Here is a 14,508-nt window from a genome sequence, read left to right as displayed (position 1 = left end):
CTTACGTTCGAGGCAGCTGTGTGCAGAATTGCAGGACCTGGGAGGGAAGCCCACTGGACAAATGCACAAATAAGAGTGCATTGCTATTCAAATTTCATGTAAGACGTTAATAGGATCTGAAAGTGATCTTCCTTTACCTGATTTTGTCTACTTCTGTAAATCAATCCCCCCCCCTGAAAATATAACGTTCTCAGTCAACATGAATATGTACTCCAAAGACAGAAGCACATGGAATCTGTTGACCCTTATTTATGTACACATAACACCAGTCCTGAGAGATCTACACTGGCTCCCAGTATGTTTCCGAGCACAATTCAAAGTGTTGGTACTGACCTTTAAAGCCCTTTAACGGCCTCGGTCCTGTATACCTGAAGGAGTGTCTCCACCCCATCATTCAGCCCGGACACTGAGGTCCAGTACCAAGGGCCTTCTGGCGGTTCCCTCGTTGCAAGAAGCCAAGTTGCAGGCAACCAGGCAGAGGGCCTTCTCGGTGGTGGCACCCGCCCTGTGGAATGCCCTCCCATCAGATGTCAAAGAGAAAAACAACTACCATATTTTTAGAAGACATCTGAAGGCAGCCCTGTTTAGGGAGGCTTTTAATGCTTAATAGATTATTTTATTTCATTTTTCTGTTGGAAGCCGCCCAGAGTGGCTGGGGAAACCCAGCCAGATGGGCGGGGTATAAATAATAAATTATTAATTATTATTATTATTATTATTATTATTATTTACTCTTAACTATGATATTAAAGATTAAAGCATGTTTATGCCCTTCAAAAGATTATAAGAAGAAAATCTATTTTCTCCTACAATTCTCATATACCATCAGAAGAGGAAACTACATCCTTTCTGGTCTGACTAAATTCAACCACACATAGCTCTAAAATTGATTTTCTTTCACTGCAACAGATTCACAACTCAGTTATGCAGATGCTGTTTCATTGACTTTCATCGGACAATACCTGCTTAAATGTTGCCAAGAGAAGGCACTTTCTTGCCTAGACCTGCCAGTTTGCCGAGATCTTTTACTGAGTTGCTCTGCAGTCTGCACTAATCCCTCCGGTGACACTCAAAGGAAGAGCCTTCTCTGCCCTGGGAATCTGCTCCCCCTGGAAGTCAGGCAGGTAGCCAACCTGGGCTGCTTCCGGGCACTTACTAAAGCCTTGTTTATGTGCTCATGCAATTGCTATGGTTATCACCTAGCTCTTAGCATTTGCATTTTCCTACTGTGGCTTTCCCATTTTATTAGTTTTATTGCACTGAAAGATGTGACCGGTGTCTACATGAATCCCGGATGGATGCAGTTCCCGGACGGAGACCTTTTGGTCCACTCAGGCACGTAACTGCCTTGTGGGCTTTCTACTGGCACAAAATGAGCTGTTTTCCATGTTTTGTATCATTGGGGGTTACTATTGCTTCCTCGGTATATGTTTTGAATACAGCACATTATGAGCAGTCTAGACAACATGACAACACAGTGTAAAAATATAACAACTAACAGTAAACTGAGCAAGGCACCCATGGTTATTAATTGCATCCCATCTCCAAATGAAAAGTCTGATAACTGGTGGATACAAAGTGTATTTTACACGGATGCGAGGAAAGTGACCCCCCACCAATTTCAGAGAAGGAGCAGAATGATTTGGAAAGTCATCGGTGAAGGAGGAAAACGTTTCATGTGAACTTGTCCTGTGTGACACATGCAAATATAGTTGTCTACTATACTATACAATGAAGATAAAACACTTTCACATGTTTAGCCTGGAAAACTAACAATCTAATCGTAAATACAGACATCTGTGTACAGATGGTGACAAACCACCTTGCCAATAGCCCCCACACTCTGGGTAATTCAGGAGGTGAGAAAGGGATGACCTTTAAAAACGAATGTTTACTCAAGCTTTCCTGGGCACAAGCTTTCCTTTCCTTTTGTGATAGAATGCTGTGGTTTTAATCTTGTTTTTTTATCCACTTTTTAAGATAATTTTACTGAATGTTGCTTGCATTTTTATTGCTACTGAAATTAATTATAAATTGCTATAACTATATAAAATTTCTTGAAATAAATAAGATGGTGTGTTTTCAGAGAACTGAATGCAGAATGAGCAAGTCCTCCTGTAAGTCCTCTTGCACACACAGAGTCTGTGAACAGAGCTTCAGCCATGAGCTCACTGCGCAAACACACCACGTCCAACCAAGATTAGACTCAGAAGAAACCTGCTCTTTTTATGTGCTTCACCACAAAACCATTTTTGCCGTGTGCATTGGCTGTTCTTTCTATCCATCGCAAATTTAGCTTCCCACATTCTCCAAACAGTTTTAAAGTGTTTTAAACTGTGTAAAAGAAACAAACAGCATCTGACATAATTTCCATGCGCTCCTGAACGGACAGATATACAACGTGATCAAAATAATGTATTTAAAGGATATTTTAATCTCATCCTCATGGCTTTTATTGTCAACACAACTTTCCCTTGAGATGAACTAATATCTCATCCACCTGACAGCAACAACCATTTAAAAAAGACTTCATCTGTGTGAAGAATCCCACGGCTCCTATGAATTCAGGAGAAACAAAGAGCTTTGGCATCCGGATCAATATTTGCCTCTGAGACAAAAGTTCTCTTTCTCCCCATTCAGTACTCTAAAGGACAAAACAGCCGCTGTGTTTTCTCCTCTGGTAAAGCCTTGGAAAGGCTGGCGTTGAAGTTTTCTGAAACACTTCCTGGTAAGATCATTGCTTCCAACATCTGTGAAAGAGCCGGCAAAGCATTTGGCATCCGCACGGCCGGATCCTGAGCATCTGCCCCAGAAGAGCCAGCCGTACGGGCAGAGCAGCATCTCAGTGGAAGCCGCTCCATGCCAGGCTGGGAGAGATACTTCTGCTGCCACACAGGGGCAGATTCTGCAGAAAAGGACTAGATCAGCAGGTCTTCTGGGTTAGTTTTTGGAACCTTTGAAGGAAACCTTCCCAAGTCACACACACATAATAATCCTGTCTACTATAATAAGTTTCTACAAATGCAGGAGAAAACATCCAGCTTTCTTCCTTAGCACAGAGAAGAGCCCCCTTCTTAGGGAGCATCTGCGCTGATCACAAAATTAGGTTTGGCCCTTCATTAAGCGCTTCAGAAAAATATCGGTAGCCCACCTTGGCCAAAGGCACTTTGCCCCAATACCCAATACAGCTCAGGGTTGCTATCCCCTTCGCTAGGAGAATTTTTAAAAAGCGAATCCCCCCTGTGATCATTTCTCAAAAAATATCCCATATTTTTGAAATTAGATTTTTTTTTATATAATAAATGTTTTGTACAAATCATGATCCTGATAGGAACTTTAAAAGGGGGGAATTCTTTTTAGAAAACAATCCAATCTTCTTTGGCAACATATAAAACATCATTATACATACATACATACATACATACATACATACATACTTGCATAGTCCTTTGTTCTAGTGCTAGGTATGCAGCTTATTTTTCTTGTTCAAACGAAAAGGAGAATACAACACACATGGCTGAAATTCTGCCTTTTAATGTCTGACATCATAAACTATTATTCTGTTTATTTGTAATTTAAGCCTCTAATGTTCCCCTAATAATGTTTTTGAGTATCTGCTGTCATTTCGGCTATATTTTTTAGAACATTCTTGATATTAGTAATGGAACATATTTTATTTCTCGCACATTTCAGAAGTCAAAAAGATTCCCACAGCAGCAGTAGCAGTCCAAGATCGTGCTGGCACCGGGGAAAGACAAGTTGTGGCATGAAGTTGAACTGAACTTGTTTTCCTCACCATGAGCCAAAACTTTTTTTAAAAGTATTGCAGTACCTTTTAGGGACCCCTTCCCGCCTTTAACCACCAAAGGATTCCCTCCCCCATCCAATTTCTGCCCTCTGAATCAGGTCGCTTCACCCTGTTGTATAGCAGGGTCCACTCTGGACAAGAGGAGCCAAAAATGGAGCTGAGTTATGAATACGGCTGAGTGGCATCAGTCTTTTAAATACCGGTGTATCACTAGGTCACCAGTTAAACATCATGCTACAGGGATACCTCGCTATGTTGAAAAGGAAGGAACATTGGCCCTGCGAGGCTCTGGGGTGAAACTGCCACAGCTCCCTCCAGCTCCAGTGCCCGGTGCAGGGAGGAAGCAGGCAGCCGGAGAAGGAAGGAAGGAAGGAAGGAAGGAAGGAAGGAAGGAAGGAAGGAAGGAAGGCAAGGCAAGGCAAGGCAAGGCAAGGCAAGGCAAGGCAAGGCAAGGCAAGGCAAGGAAGGGAAGGCAAGGCCAGGCAAGGCCAGGCCAGGCCAGGCCCACTGGCTGAAGGCTTCATCATGCTCTGGGCCTCAAACCAGTCCTGGTTATCGATGCATTGCCCAGGCCTAGTTACAAGCAGTCCATAAGGGATGTAGCCAGTTTGCAAAGCTCACCAGGCACATGACGCCTTTGGCACCAGGCTATCAGCCACTTACGACCAAGCAAAGAAGCCTGGGCACCAGGACATGCCTGATGTCTCCCCCGTCTGGAAGTGCCTGCCTGGGGATCCATGGATCTGAAGGGTTTTCACACCCCAGCAATGCACCCTGTAGAATTCCAACTCTCATATTTTATCTGCATGATCAGAATGAATTTCAGGAACCAAAAAGTCCCTTTGGAAAAGACGACTTTCAAGCCGTCTGGCCCCCAAACGGCAACCAGGCCTTCCGTTTTGGCTTCGCTTATAGATCTGAGTTTCTACCACTGCTTGAGCCCCCTCCCCCCTTTGCCAGGGGTCCACTCCATTTCCAGCCCCTGCACTTGGCTCCTTGGCTCTGATGCTCAAGTGCCACTTGGGACATGATGAACAGAAGATCCACAAAATATCTCTAACCCACTAAAGTACCTTAATACAAAAAACCCTGTACTATAGACAACGGAGAAAGCCCAGGTTCCCCATATGCCAGAATGTTCTCAGGCCTGTAACTGCCAGACAGGTGAAGTCCAGAGCGAAGGAAACACACTAAGAAAAAAGCACAGTAGCTGCTTCTTCTAAACTGTGTTGCTTTTATTCACTTGTGAAATATACTCATAAGCCACGTTTTGGCCCTTGCACCAGAAAATAAAAAATAAAGCACTAATACTAAAATTAAGCAACAAACAAAATAAAGAACATGAAGCACACACACACATAAAGACCAAGAGGAATGGAATCAAACCTCCACCTATTAAAAAGAAGTAAAAGCTGCCTGGAATAGAAAGCAAGCAGAGAAGGGGAGAGTCTAGGACAGGCATCCCCAGGACCAGTGGTCAGGGATGATGGGAGTTGTAGTCCAAAACATCTGGAGGGCCGAAGATTGGGGATGCCTGGTCTAGGAAATGCCTTGGTAGGGCATTCACAGCTGGGGTGTTGCCACAAAAAAAGCCCCTGCTCTGTGTTTCCAGCAACCTCTGCTCTCTAGACCGGACAGAACAAACTAAGAAGGTGACTAGAACACAGCACTCCCCCCCCTGCTCCCCCCTGGGGGTCCTGCCACAGCCCGCCCACCACCAAGGCGTACACACCTGAGCTCAAAGCTTCCTTATGGGCTTCCCATGAGTAACTGACTGGCTCCTGTGAGACCAGAATGCAGAACTAGGTGGACCTTTGGCCCCATCCAGTCAGTCTCTTGTGTTCCTGGCTAGTCAAGAAGGCAGGGCATCCTTAGCAAGCCATGGTGGCCAGCAAAAAGCCCCAGCTGAGCCTCCTGGGGCTGCCGGGCTGCCTGTCCTTTCCCCTGCCCTTCTCTCCGGCTTTGCAGCAGGCAAGAGCAGGTGCTCCTCTTGAAGGAGGGCAACTTGTTCTAAGCTCCTGTCATTGCTCTATTTGTTCACTTTTAAAAATGCAGTTAAGAGAGGTGCCTCCTGAATGCAAGAGCAATCAGGCGCAAGTCCTCCATCTCGGACAGACAGGCTTTTCTGAAGCTCTCCCTTCAATGTCAGAACTAAAGCAGGAATTGTTCTGCCGGAGGGTTGAAGCCAGGTGAGGAGGGCTCACTGGGACCAAGCTTTGGACCAAGAGAACATTCTGCAGGACGGAGCTCCACAAACAGACTCCTTTCACCGTGCACATTTGTGCCATGCCATTCAGTCAGATAATAATAATAATAATAATAATAATAATAATAATAATAATAATAATAATAATAATTTCTATGCTGCCCATCTGACTGGGTTGTCTTCCAACACATTAAAGCATTTGCCAGAACTGACAAGAGAGCCGGAGACCACCTAGCGGCAGCTCTCTCTGAGCATGAGCAGACTGCCCTCCATCCAGTCCCCGGGAGTTACAAAACGCAGAGCGAGCCTCTCCGATTGGGGAAGATGCAGCTCTTTCGCTCTCTGCCCCGCAGCTTCCCAGCCCAGCGCAAAAAAAGGCCGGAGGGAAGACGCAATTCGGCGGGGGCGACTGGAGGAGGAAAGGGGACGAGGGGACAGGCGCGCGGCTCGCCTGCAGCCCTTCCCTCCCTCCCTCCCTCCGCGGCCGGGACCCCTCGGCGGGACCCACCCGCGCGCCTCCCTCCCTCCCTCCCTCCCCGCGCGCCGCCCGCGCTACTTCACCGTCGTCGTCGGTCACGGCCAGCTCGGCTTCTCCGTCTCGCGGCTGCAGCTGCAGGCGGAGCGCCTTCGCCTTGGCCCCGGCGCGGGGCAGGATCGGGCCCTGCTGCGCCAGCTGCTCCTCGCTCACCAGGCGCAGCTGCACCGCGAAGCGCGGCGCCGCTGCTGACCGAGAGGCCGCCGCCGCCGCCGCCGAGTCCGGGGGGCCAGCAGCAGCCATGCCGCCTCCTCCTCCTCGCCCGCGCAGCCCCGCGCACAGCCGACTGCCTGCCTGCCAGTCTGCCTGGCCTGCCACGCGCGCGCGCGCGCACGACCAGGCTCCTCCTCGCGCCAGAGATCCTCCGCCGCCGCCGCAGCAGCAGCAGCAGCGCGGCGGGCGGGCGGGAGGACGAGCCTCGCGGCCACGCGCCGGGCTCCCCGTCGGAGGCGCCTCGCGCGGCCACGCAAAGCAAAGCAAAGCAAAGCAAAGCAGCCGGCCGGCCGGCCTCGCTCCTAAGAAGCCGCGCGCGCCCCCAAGGGGCGCTCCGTTGAGCTCCGCGTTAGCAGCAGCGACGCCCGGCGGCCGCCCCGGGAAGCGCTCTCTCTCTCGTGCGCCCCGCGAGACTGCAGCCGCGCAGGAGATGCGCCTTCTGGCGGGTGGCGACAGCCCTCGGGGGACGGACGGACGGGCGATGCGCCGCTGACCTTTCGCTTTCCTTGGCTTCTGAGCTTTGAGCAGAAAGGAGGCCGGCGGGGGGGGGGCGAAGAAGGGTTTGCCCCGAGCGAGGGGGCTGCCCCCCCCCCCGGAGGCACCTCGAAGGCGAAAGACACCTTTGATTTGTTGGTATGTCTCCTACCTTGTTCGGAGAGGGCTCGGTGCAGGGCAGGCTGCAATGCAGAGGAAAGCAGGAGAGGAGCAACAGAAACAAGACTTTTTAAATAAGTAAATAAAGCACCATGCAGGCATGCATTCCATAAATTCTGCAAAGCGAACAGAGTCAATGTTGCAGGTCTGCCTCGGGGTTCATTTTCCCTCCGGTAAACTTAGTTGAGGTTTATAGAATGCTCTTTACCACTTCAGAATGTAGATATATATATATATAGTGCTACATTTTGGTCTGGGGATGGGGAAAATAAATAAGAGAATGTGAATTTACACGCCACTTATAAAATCATCTACACTGGTATTTTTCTTAGGACACTATTTTAAAAAGTGCTAGATTATAAAGGCACCTTGGCATTCCTTCTGGGGTGCTTTTGATCATAAAAGGGTCCCAGTTTCATACAGATTTACCAAGGAATGCCCTAAATTCCTTAAACTTATTTTAATGCCCCCTAATATTCAATACAGTTTTACTGAGAGTGGACCCTTGGAAGTTAATGGGCCCAAAGTAGTCATGTCCATCCACATCACTGGGTCTGCACTGCATAAAACTTAGTTGAATACCACCCTGGATTCCAAAAGATGGAAAAGGAATTAATTCAGTTCAATGCTGAACTGTTCCATGCTGAATTAATTCAGTTCAAGGCTGAACTGAATTTCAATTTCAATGCTTCCATGCAGATTAAAAACAAACAACACCTAAAATCAATAGCAAATGGAACAAAGAACCTGTGTGTGTTTTTTGGAAGCATCGCAAATCCAAATCCAATTTTTTTAGACTTCAAATGAAACAAATAAGAATCTGAAGAAGTGTGCATGCACACGAAAGCTCATACCTATGACAAACTTAGTTGGTCTCTAAGGTGCTACTGGAATGAAATTTTTTTATTTTTTGTTTCAAATAAATTATTGGTTTAAATTGGTGAATTTTATTTTCTGGTGCTTGGGTGCTTGGCAATCTCTTTTAGACCATTTCCCTTAAACATGAAAATAATTGCCCAGGAGATGTCAATGAAAATAATTGCCCAGGAGATGTCACTGTTAAGGTGTTTTCATCTGGTAGCTTAAAAAGAAAAGAACTAACAACAAAATCTGTTAAGTGAAGCGTTCTAGAAGTGGTTAGTTATCTTTCAGGCCAGAAGGGGCACTGGCATTATTAAAACCCACATTGGAAAAACCTACGATGCAAAACAGCCCTAATTAGTGACTATCTAGGGAGCCTCTTGCTATTAAAGTATTATGAAGGTAATTTTGGGATCTAGTCTTCTTGAGAGCATGTACCCTCATAAAAAATGCTCAGGGTATTCGTTCCATGCATAATATGAAATGCTGTAAGAAAAACATACAAAATCTGCCTTTGTAAATTAATGTGGAAGCATCAGCCGGCTATGCGGTATTAAATAGCAAGTAAAAAACAATATTCATGTGTTATGCAACTAATAGAAATTGGAAACAGTGTTTTTCCAAAATGAAAAATGAACACGTACTTGTGCTTGACTAACTGCTGTTAGTCAAGCAGTTTTCTACTGAGAAACTGCCTAGCCAAGGGCAATGGCTCTCAATGCGGTTTGGGAAAGTTTTTTGCTTCTGCTGACTGGTGCAGTGCGATTCCTGCATTTGAGGCAACTGCACACGAACATCACCCCTGAAAGGCCTTGCAGGCACACCAGAATGAGAAGGGAAGAAAGCAACCCTGGCATGGAGGTATAACCAGCTGGTCTTTTTCACACCATGCACTGATAAAGCATGCTCCACTCCTTGTCTCACAGCCCTCCTGGGCTCTCCTGAAATGCAGCAGCTGCACTTCTGTGTGGTGGAATTTTTCATAGGGGAAGTTAGGGCCAGAGGTGGCAGGTTGTGAGGGCAATGGGGGGGGATGCATGTGATGTCTCATGCATGAGCAGCGCACCTCCCTCTCTAAACCTCCCGGGCTTTGGGAAGGAGGCACAGTGTCCTCCATAATGGACACATGTGAGGTGTGAAATCCATGTTGTAAGAGGGTATGTGCCTTTTAAATAGGAATTTGACTTAACCACCATGAGATTTTTATTCATTTAGAATCATAGAGTTGGAAGAGACCACAAGGGCCATCCAGTCCAACCCCCTGCCAAGCAGGAAACACCATCAAAGCATTCCCGGCAAATGGCTGTCAAGCCTCTGCTTAAAGACCTCCAAAGAAGGAGACTCCACCACACTTCTTGGCAGCAAATTCCACTGCCGAACAGCTCTTACTGTCAGGAAGTTCTTCCTAATGTTTAGGTGGAATCTTCTTTCTTGTAGTTTGAATCCATTGCTCTGTGTCCGCTTTATTTCCATACCTCCCTTCAAATGTCAGGGAGATAAAGAATTACACAACTTTTAGAAGACATCTGAAGGCAGCCCTGTATTGGGAGATTTTTACCACTCAATGTTTTTATTATGTTTTTAGATATGCTGTAAGCTGCCCAGAGTGGCTGGGGAAACCCAGCCAGATGAGTGGGGTATAATAACAATAATAATGATGTAATAATAACAAAATAACCACCACCACTGCCACTGGATTAAAAAACACCTCCAAGCAGTTTACAAAAGAATCTGGAAAAATCCATAACACTAAAACAGATTAAAATTCACAGTCGCATTTTTAAGCATCTCAGCCATGAGCCAAGTTCCATGCTTGAAAATGCTCAATAGTTTATTCTCACTTGCCCATGGTGATAAGTACACAACTGTAATTTCCTTCAAGGACATCATCATGTCATGGTGACATGAATGAGGACGGCTGCCCTTTTTTTCCAGCAGCTAAGCACAGCCGTATTCTTCTGCTGCTAGTTTTTCTATTTACAGGTAGGTAGCCGTGTTGGTCTGGATCGAAGTAAAATAAAGAAATTCCTTCAGTAGCACCTTAAAGACCAACTAAGTTTTTATTTTGGTATGAGCTTTCGTGTGCATGCACACTTCTTCAGATACAGTGAAATGGAAGTTTCCAGGCACTTATGTAGAGAAGGGGTGGGGAGGGGCGGGGATGGGGAGGGGGGATCACTCAGAAGGGTGGTGGAAATGGGTGATTGACTGACTGATAGCTGTTGATGACCGCAAACGACTGCAAATGGTTTTGCATGAAAAAGCAAGGGTTGAGATGGCTGAAGATCGCTTATCATGTATAATGAGATAAGAACCCGATATCTCTGTTCAAACCAGGTCCCTCCATGGTTTTGAGCTTGGTGATAAGTTGCAATTCAGCAACTTCTCTTTCCAGTCTATTTCTGAAATTCTTTTGTAGTAAGACAGCTACTTTGAGATCTTGTATAGAATGTCCTGGGAGATTGACGTATTCTCCTACTGGTTTTTCTGTCTTCTGGTTCCTGATGTCAGATTTATGTCCATTTATCCTTTGGCGTAGGGTTTGGCCTGTTTGTCCAATATAGAGAGCTGAAGGGCACTGTTGGCATTTGATGGCATACACAATGTTAGAGGATGAGCAATTAAATAGTCCTGAGATGGTATGTTGGATGTTGTTGGGGCCAGTAATGGTGTTGTCTGGGTGTATGTGGCAGCAAAGTTGGCATCTGGGTTTATTGCAGGCTCTGGTACCAGTGTCCATGTTAAGTCTGGTGGTTGTATTATTGTGGGTGAGGAGTTGTTTAAGATTGGGTGGCTGTCTGTAGGCAATGAAAGGTCTTCCTCCCAGAGCTTGAGAAAGGGAGCGGTCATTGTCCAGGAGAGGCTGTAGATCTCTGATGATGCGTTGTACTGTTTTAGCTTGGGAGCTGTATGTGATGACTAGTGGTGTTCTGTTATTTTCTTTTTTGGGTCTGTCTTGCAGCAGGTTCTCTCTAGGTATCTGTCTGGCTCTGTTGATCTGTTGTTTAACTTCATCAGGTGGATATTTTAGTTCTAAAAAGGTTTGCTGTAGATCTCTTAGGTGAGATTCTCTGTCTGTAGAGTTGGAACAGATGCGGTTGTAACGTAAGGCCTGGCTGTATACGATGGATTGTTTGGTATGTTTGGGATGGTAGCTAGAAGCATGTAGATATGTTTGTCGGTCAGTTGGTTTTCTGTATAAGGTGGTGTCTATACGTCCATCCTGTATTTTTATAGTAGTGTCCAAAAAATGTATTTCTTGCATAGATTGGTTCATTGTTAGGTTGATGGTGGGGTGAAAGTCATTGAATGTCTGGTGGAAGGTTTCCAGGGTCTGTTGTCCATGTGTCCAGATAATAAAAATATCGTCAATGTATCGCAGGTACAGGAGAGGTTTGAGTGGGTAGGAGTTAAGGAAACGTTGTTCTAAATCTGCCATGAAGATGTTGGCATACTGTGGGGCCATGCGGGTGCCCATGGCTGTGCCGCTGATCTGGAGGAACAGGTCATCACCAAATTTGAAGTGGTTGTGGGTAAGGACAAAGTGGCAGAGTTTGGTAGCAAAGTCCGCTGTGGTTTTATCTGAAATGGTGTTCCTTATGGCTTGTAAACCATCATTGTGTGGGATGTTGGTATATAGAGATTCCACATCCATAGTGGCTAGTATAGTATTGTTAGGAAGATTGTTCAAATATTGTATTTTCCTCAGAAAATCTGTGGTGTCACGTACGTAGCTGGGAGCACTGATAGCATATGGTTTCAGAACAGAGTCCATATAGCCGGAAACACCCACTGTAATGGTGCCAATACCTGAGATGATGGGGCGTCCTGGGTTTCCTGGTTTGTGTATTTTGGGTAGAAGATAGAAAGTTCCTGGCCGAGGTTCCGCTGGTGTGTTTGTGAGGATCTGTTCTTGGATGTGTAGGGGTAGCTCCTCAATAATCTTGTTCAGTTCTTTTTTGTATGCTTGTGTGGGGTCTGAGTCCAATTTCATGTAAAAGGCAGTATTGGAAAGTTGTCTGTGGGCCTCTTGGATGTAATCAGTTTTGTTCATGATGACGACAGCTCCACCCTTGTCTGCCTCTTTAATTATAATGTCTGGGTTGTTCCTGAGATTTTCTATGGCTCTCCTTTCAGCATGGTTTAGATTTTGTTGTAAGCGATGGTGTTTTCTGGTCACATCCGTTTGGATTCTGTGGCGGAAGCATTCGATGTACAGATCTAGTGTGGTATTGCGTCCATCAGGAGGGGTCCATGTGGAGTCCCTTTTTGTGTAACTTCTTTTCGGTGGTAGTTGGTGGTCATTGATGCGTTTGGAGGGTGATGGTTGTTCCCCAGTAAGTTGAGAGGTGTTGTGTTGTGGGGATGTAGTTTGTTCTACTTTGTCTTGTTCTTGTGTGTGATGAAAATACTCCTTCAGGCGTAAACGGCGGAAAAATGCTTCCAGGTCCCCGCAGAACTGAATCATGTGTTGGGATTTGGCAGGGCAGAATGATAGTCCCCGTGAAAGGACGGATTCCTCAGCTGGGCTGAGTGTTTGCTGTGAAAGATTGACAATGTTGTTGATCTTGTTTTGATTGGTGGCCTGTAGGTTGGAAAGGTTGCAGAGTTTTTTATTTTTCTGGTTCTTCAGTAACTCCAGTTGAGAGTGGTAAATGGTTTGTTTTTCCTTGTGGAACTTCTGCCAGGCCGGGTGATTCCTGATGGAGTTCTCCAGTGCAGAGAGTTCCTCCTTTATTAACTTCTGTTTGGAATACAGAACGCCGATAAGATGTTTCAGCAGTTTCTTAGATAAAGTGTGGCATAGTTTTCTGGCATATTCTGTGGGATAAGTTGATTGAAGTTGATTCAATAAGTTGATTCACCAGACATTCAATGACTTTCACCCCACCATCAACCTAACAATGAACCAATCTATGCAAGAAATACATTTTTTGGACACTACTATAAAAATACAGGATGGACGTATAGACACCACCTTATACAGAAAACCAACTGACCGACAAACATATCTACATGCTTCTAGCTACCATCCCAAACATACCAAACAATCCATCGTATACAGCCAGGCCTTACGTTACAACCGCATCTGTTCCAACTCTACAGACAGAGAATCTCACCTAAGAGATCTACAGCAAACCTTTTTAGAACTAAAATATCCACCTGATGAAGTTAAACAACAGATCAACAGAGCCAGACAGATACCTAGAGAGAACCTGCTGCAAGACAGACCCAAAAAAGAAAATAACAGAACACCACTAGTCATCACATACAGCTCCCAAGCTAAAATAGTACAACGCATCATCAGAGATCTACAGCCTCTCCTGGACAATGACCGCTCCCTTTCTCAAGCTCTGGGAGGAAGACCTTTCATTGCCTACAGACAGCCACCCAATCTTAAACAACTCCTCACCCACAATAATACAACCACCAGACTTAACATGGACACTGGTACCAGAGCCTGCAATAAACCCAGATGCCAACTTTGCTGCCACATACACCCAGACAACACCATTACTGGCCCCAACAACATCCAACATACCATCTCAGGACTATTTAATTGCTCATCCTCTAACATTGTGTATGCCATCAAATGCCAACAGTGCCCTTCAGCTCTCTATATTGGACAAACAGGCCAAACCCTACGCCAAAGGATAAATGGACATAAATCTGACATCAGGAACCAGAAGACAGAAAAACCAGTAGGAGAACACTTCAATCTCCCAGGACATTCTATACAAGATCTCAAAGTAGCTGTCTTACTACAAAAGAATTTCAGAAATAGACTGGAAAGAGAAGTTGCTGAATTGCAACTTATCACCAAGCTCAAAACCATGGAGGGACCTGGTTTGAACAGAGATATCGGGTTCTTATCTCATTATACATGATAAGCGATCTTCAGCCATCTCAACCCTTGCTTTTTCATGCAAAACCATTTGCAGTCGTTTGCGGTCATCAACAGCTATCAGTCAGTCAATCACCCACTTCCACCACCCTTCTGAGTGATCCCCCCTCCCCTCCCCATCCCCACCCCTCCCCACCCCTTCTCTACATAAGTGCCTGGGGACTTCTATTTCACTGTATCTGAAGAAGTGTGCATGCACACGAAAGCTCATACCAAAATAAAAACTTAGTTGGTCTTTAAGGTGCTACTGAAGGAATTTCTTTAGTTTTTCTATTGCAGCCTTTGCACACAGAACAGCCCAGTTCATTTGCCAGCCTCTCCAAGGA

General features: G+C 45.7%; 1 protein-coding gene across 2 annotated transcripts in view; it reads right to left on the bottom strand.

The window, feature by feature from the left end:
* The window catches only part of LOC118097688 (histone-arginine methyltransferase CARM1), a 44,119-nt gene extending 37,271 nt beyond the window's left edge, over nucleotides 1–6,848 (bottom strand). Inside the window, exon 1 of one of the 2 annotated variants that reach the window (XM_060269152.1) lies at nucleotides 6,576–6,848. In XM_060269152.1, the coding sequence (XP_060125135.1) occupies nucleotides 6,576–6,792 (217 nt within the window). In that variant the 5' untranslated portion in view covers nucleotides 6,793–6,848. The remainder of the gene's footprint in view (nucleotides 1–6,575) is intronic. The other variant, XM_060269151.1, reaches the window with a different exon arrangement.
* Nucleotides 6,849–14,508: the final 7,660 nt, after the last annotated feature.

The sequence above is a fragment of the Zootoca vivipara genome, chromosome 16, assembly GCF_963506605.1.
Source record: "Zootoca vivipara chromosome 16, rZooViv1.1, whole genome shotgun sequence".
Taxonomy (NCBI): Eukaryota; Metazoa; Chordata; class Lepidosauria; order Squamata; family Lacertidae; genus Zootoca; species Zootoca vivipara.
This window is presented reverse-complemented; position numbering and strand designations above follow the sequence as displayed.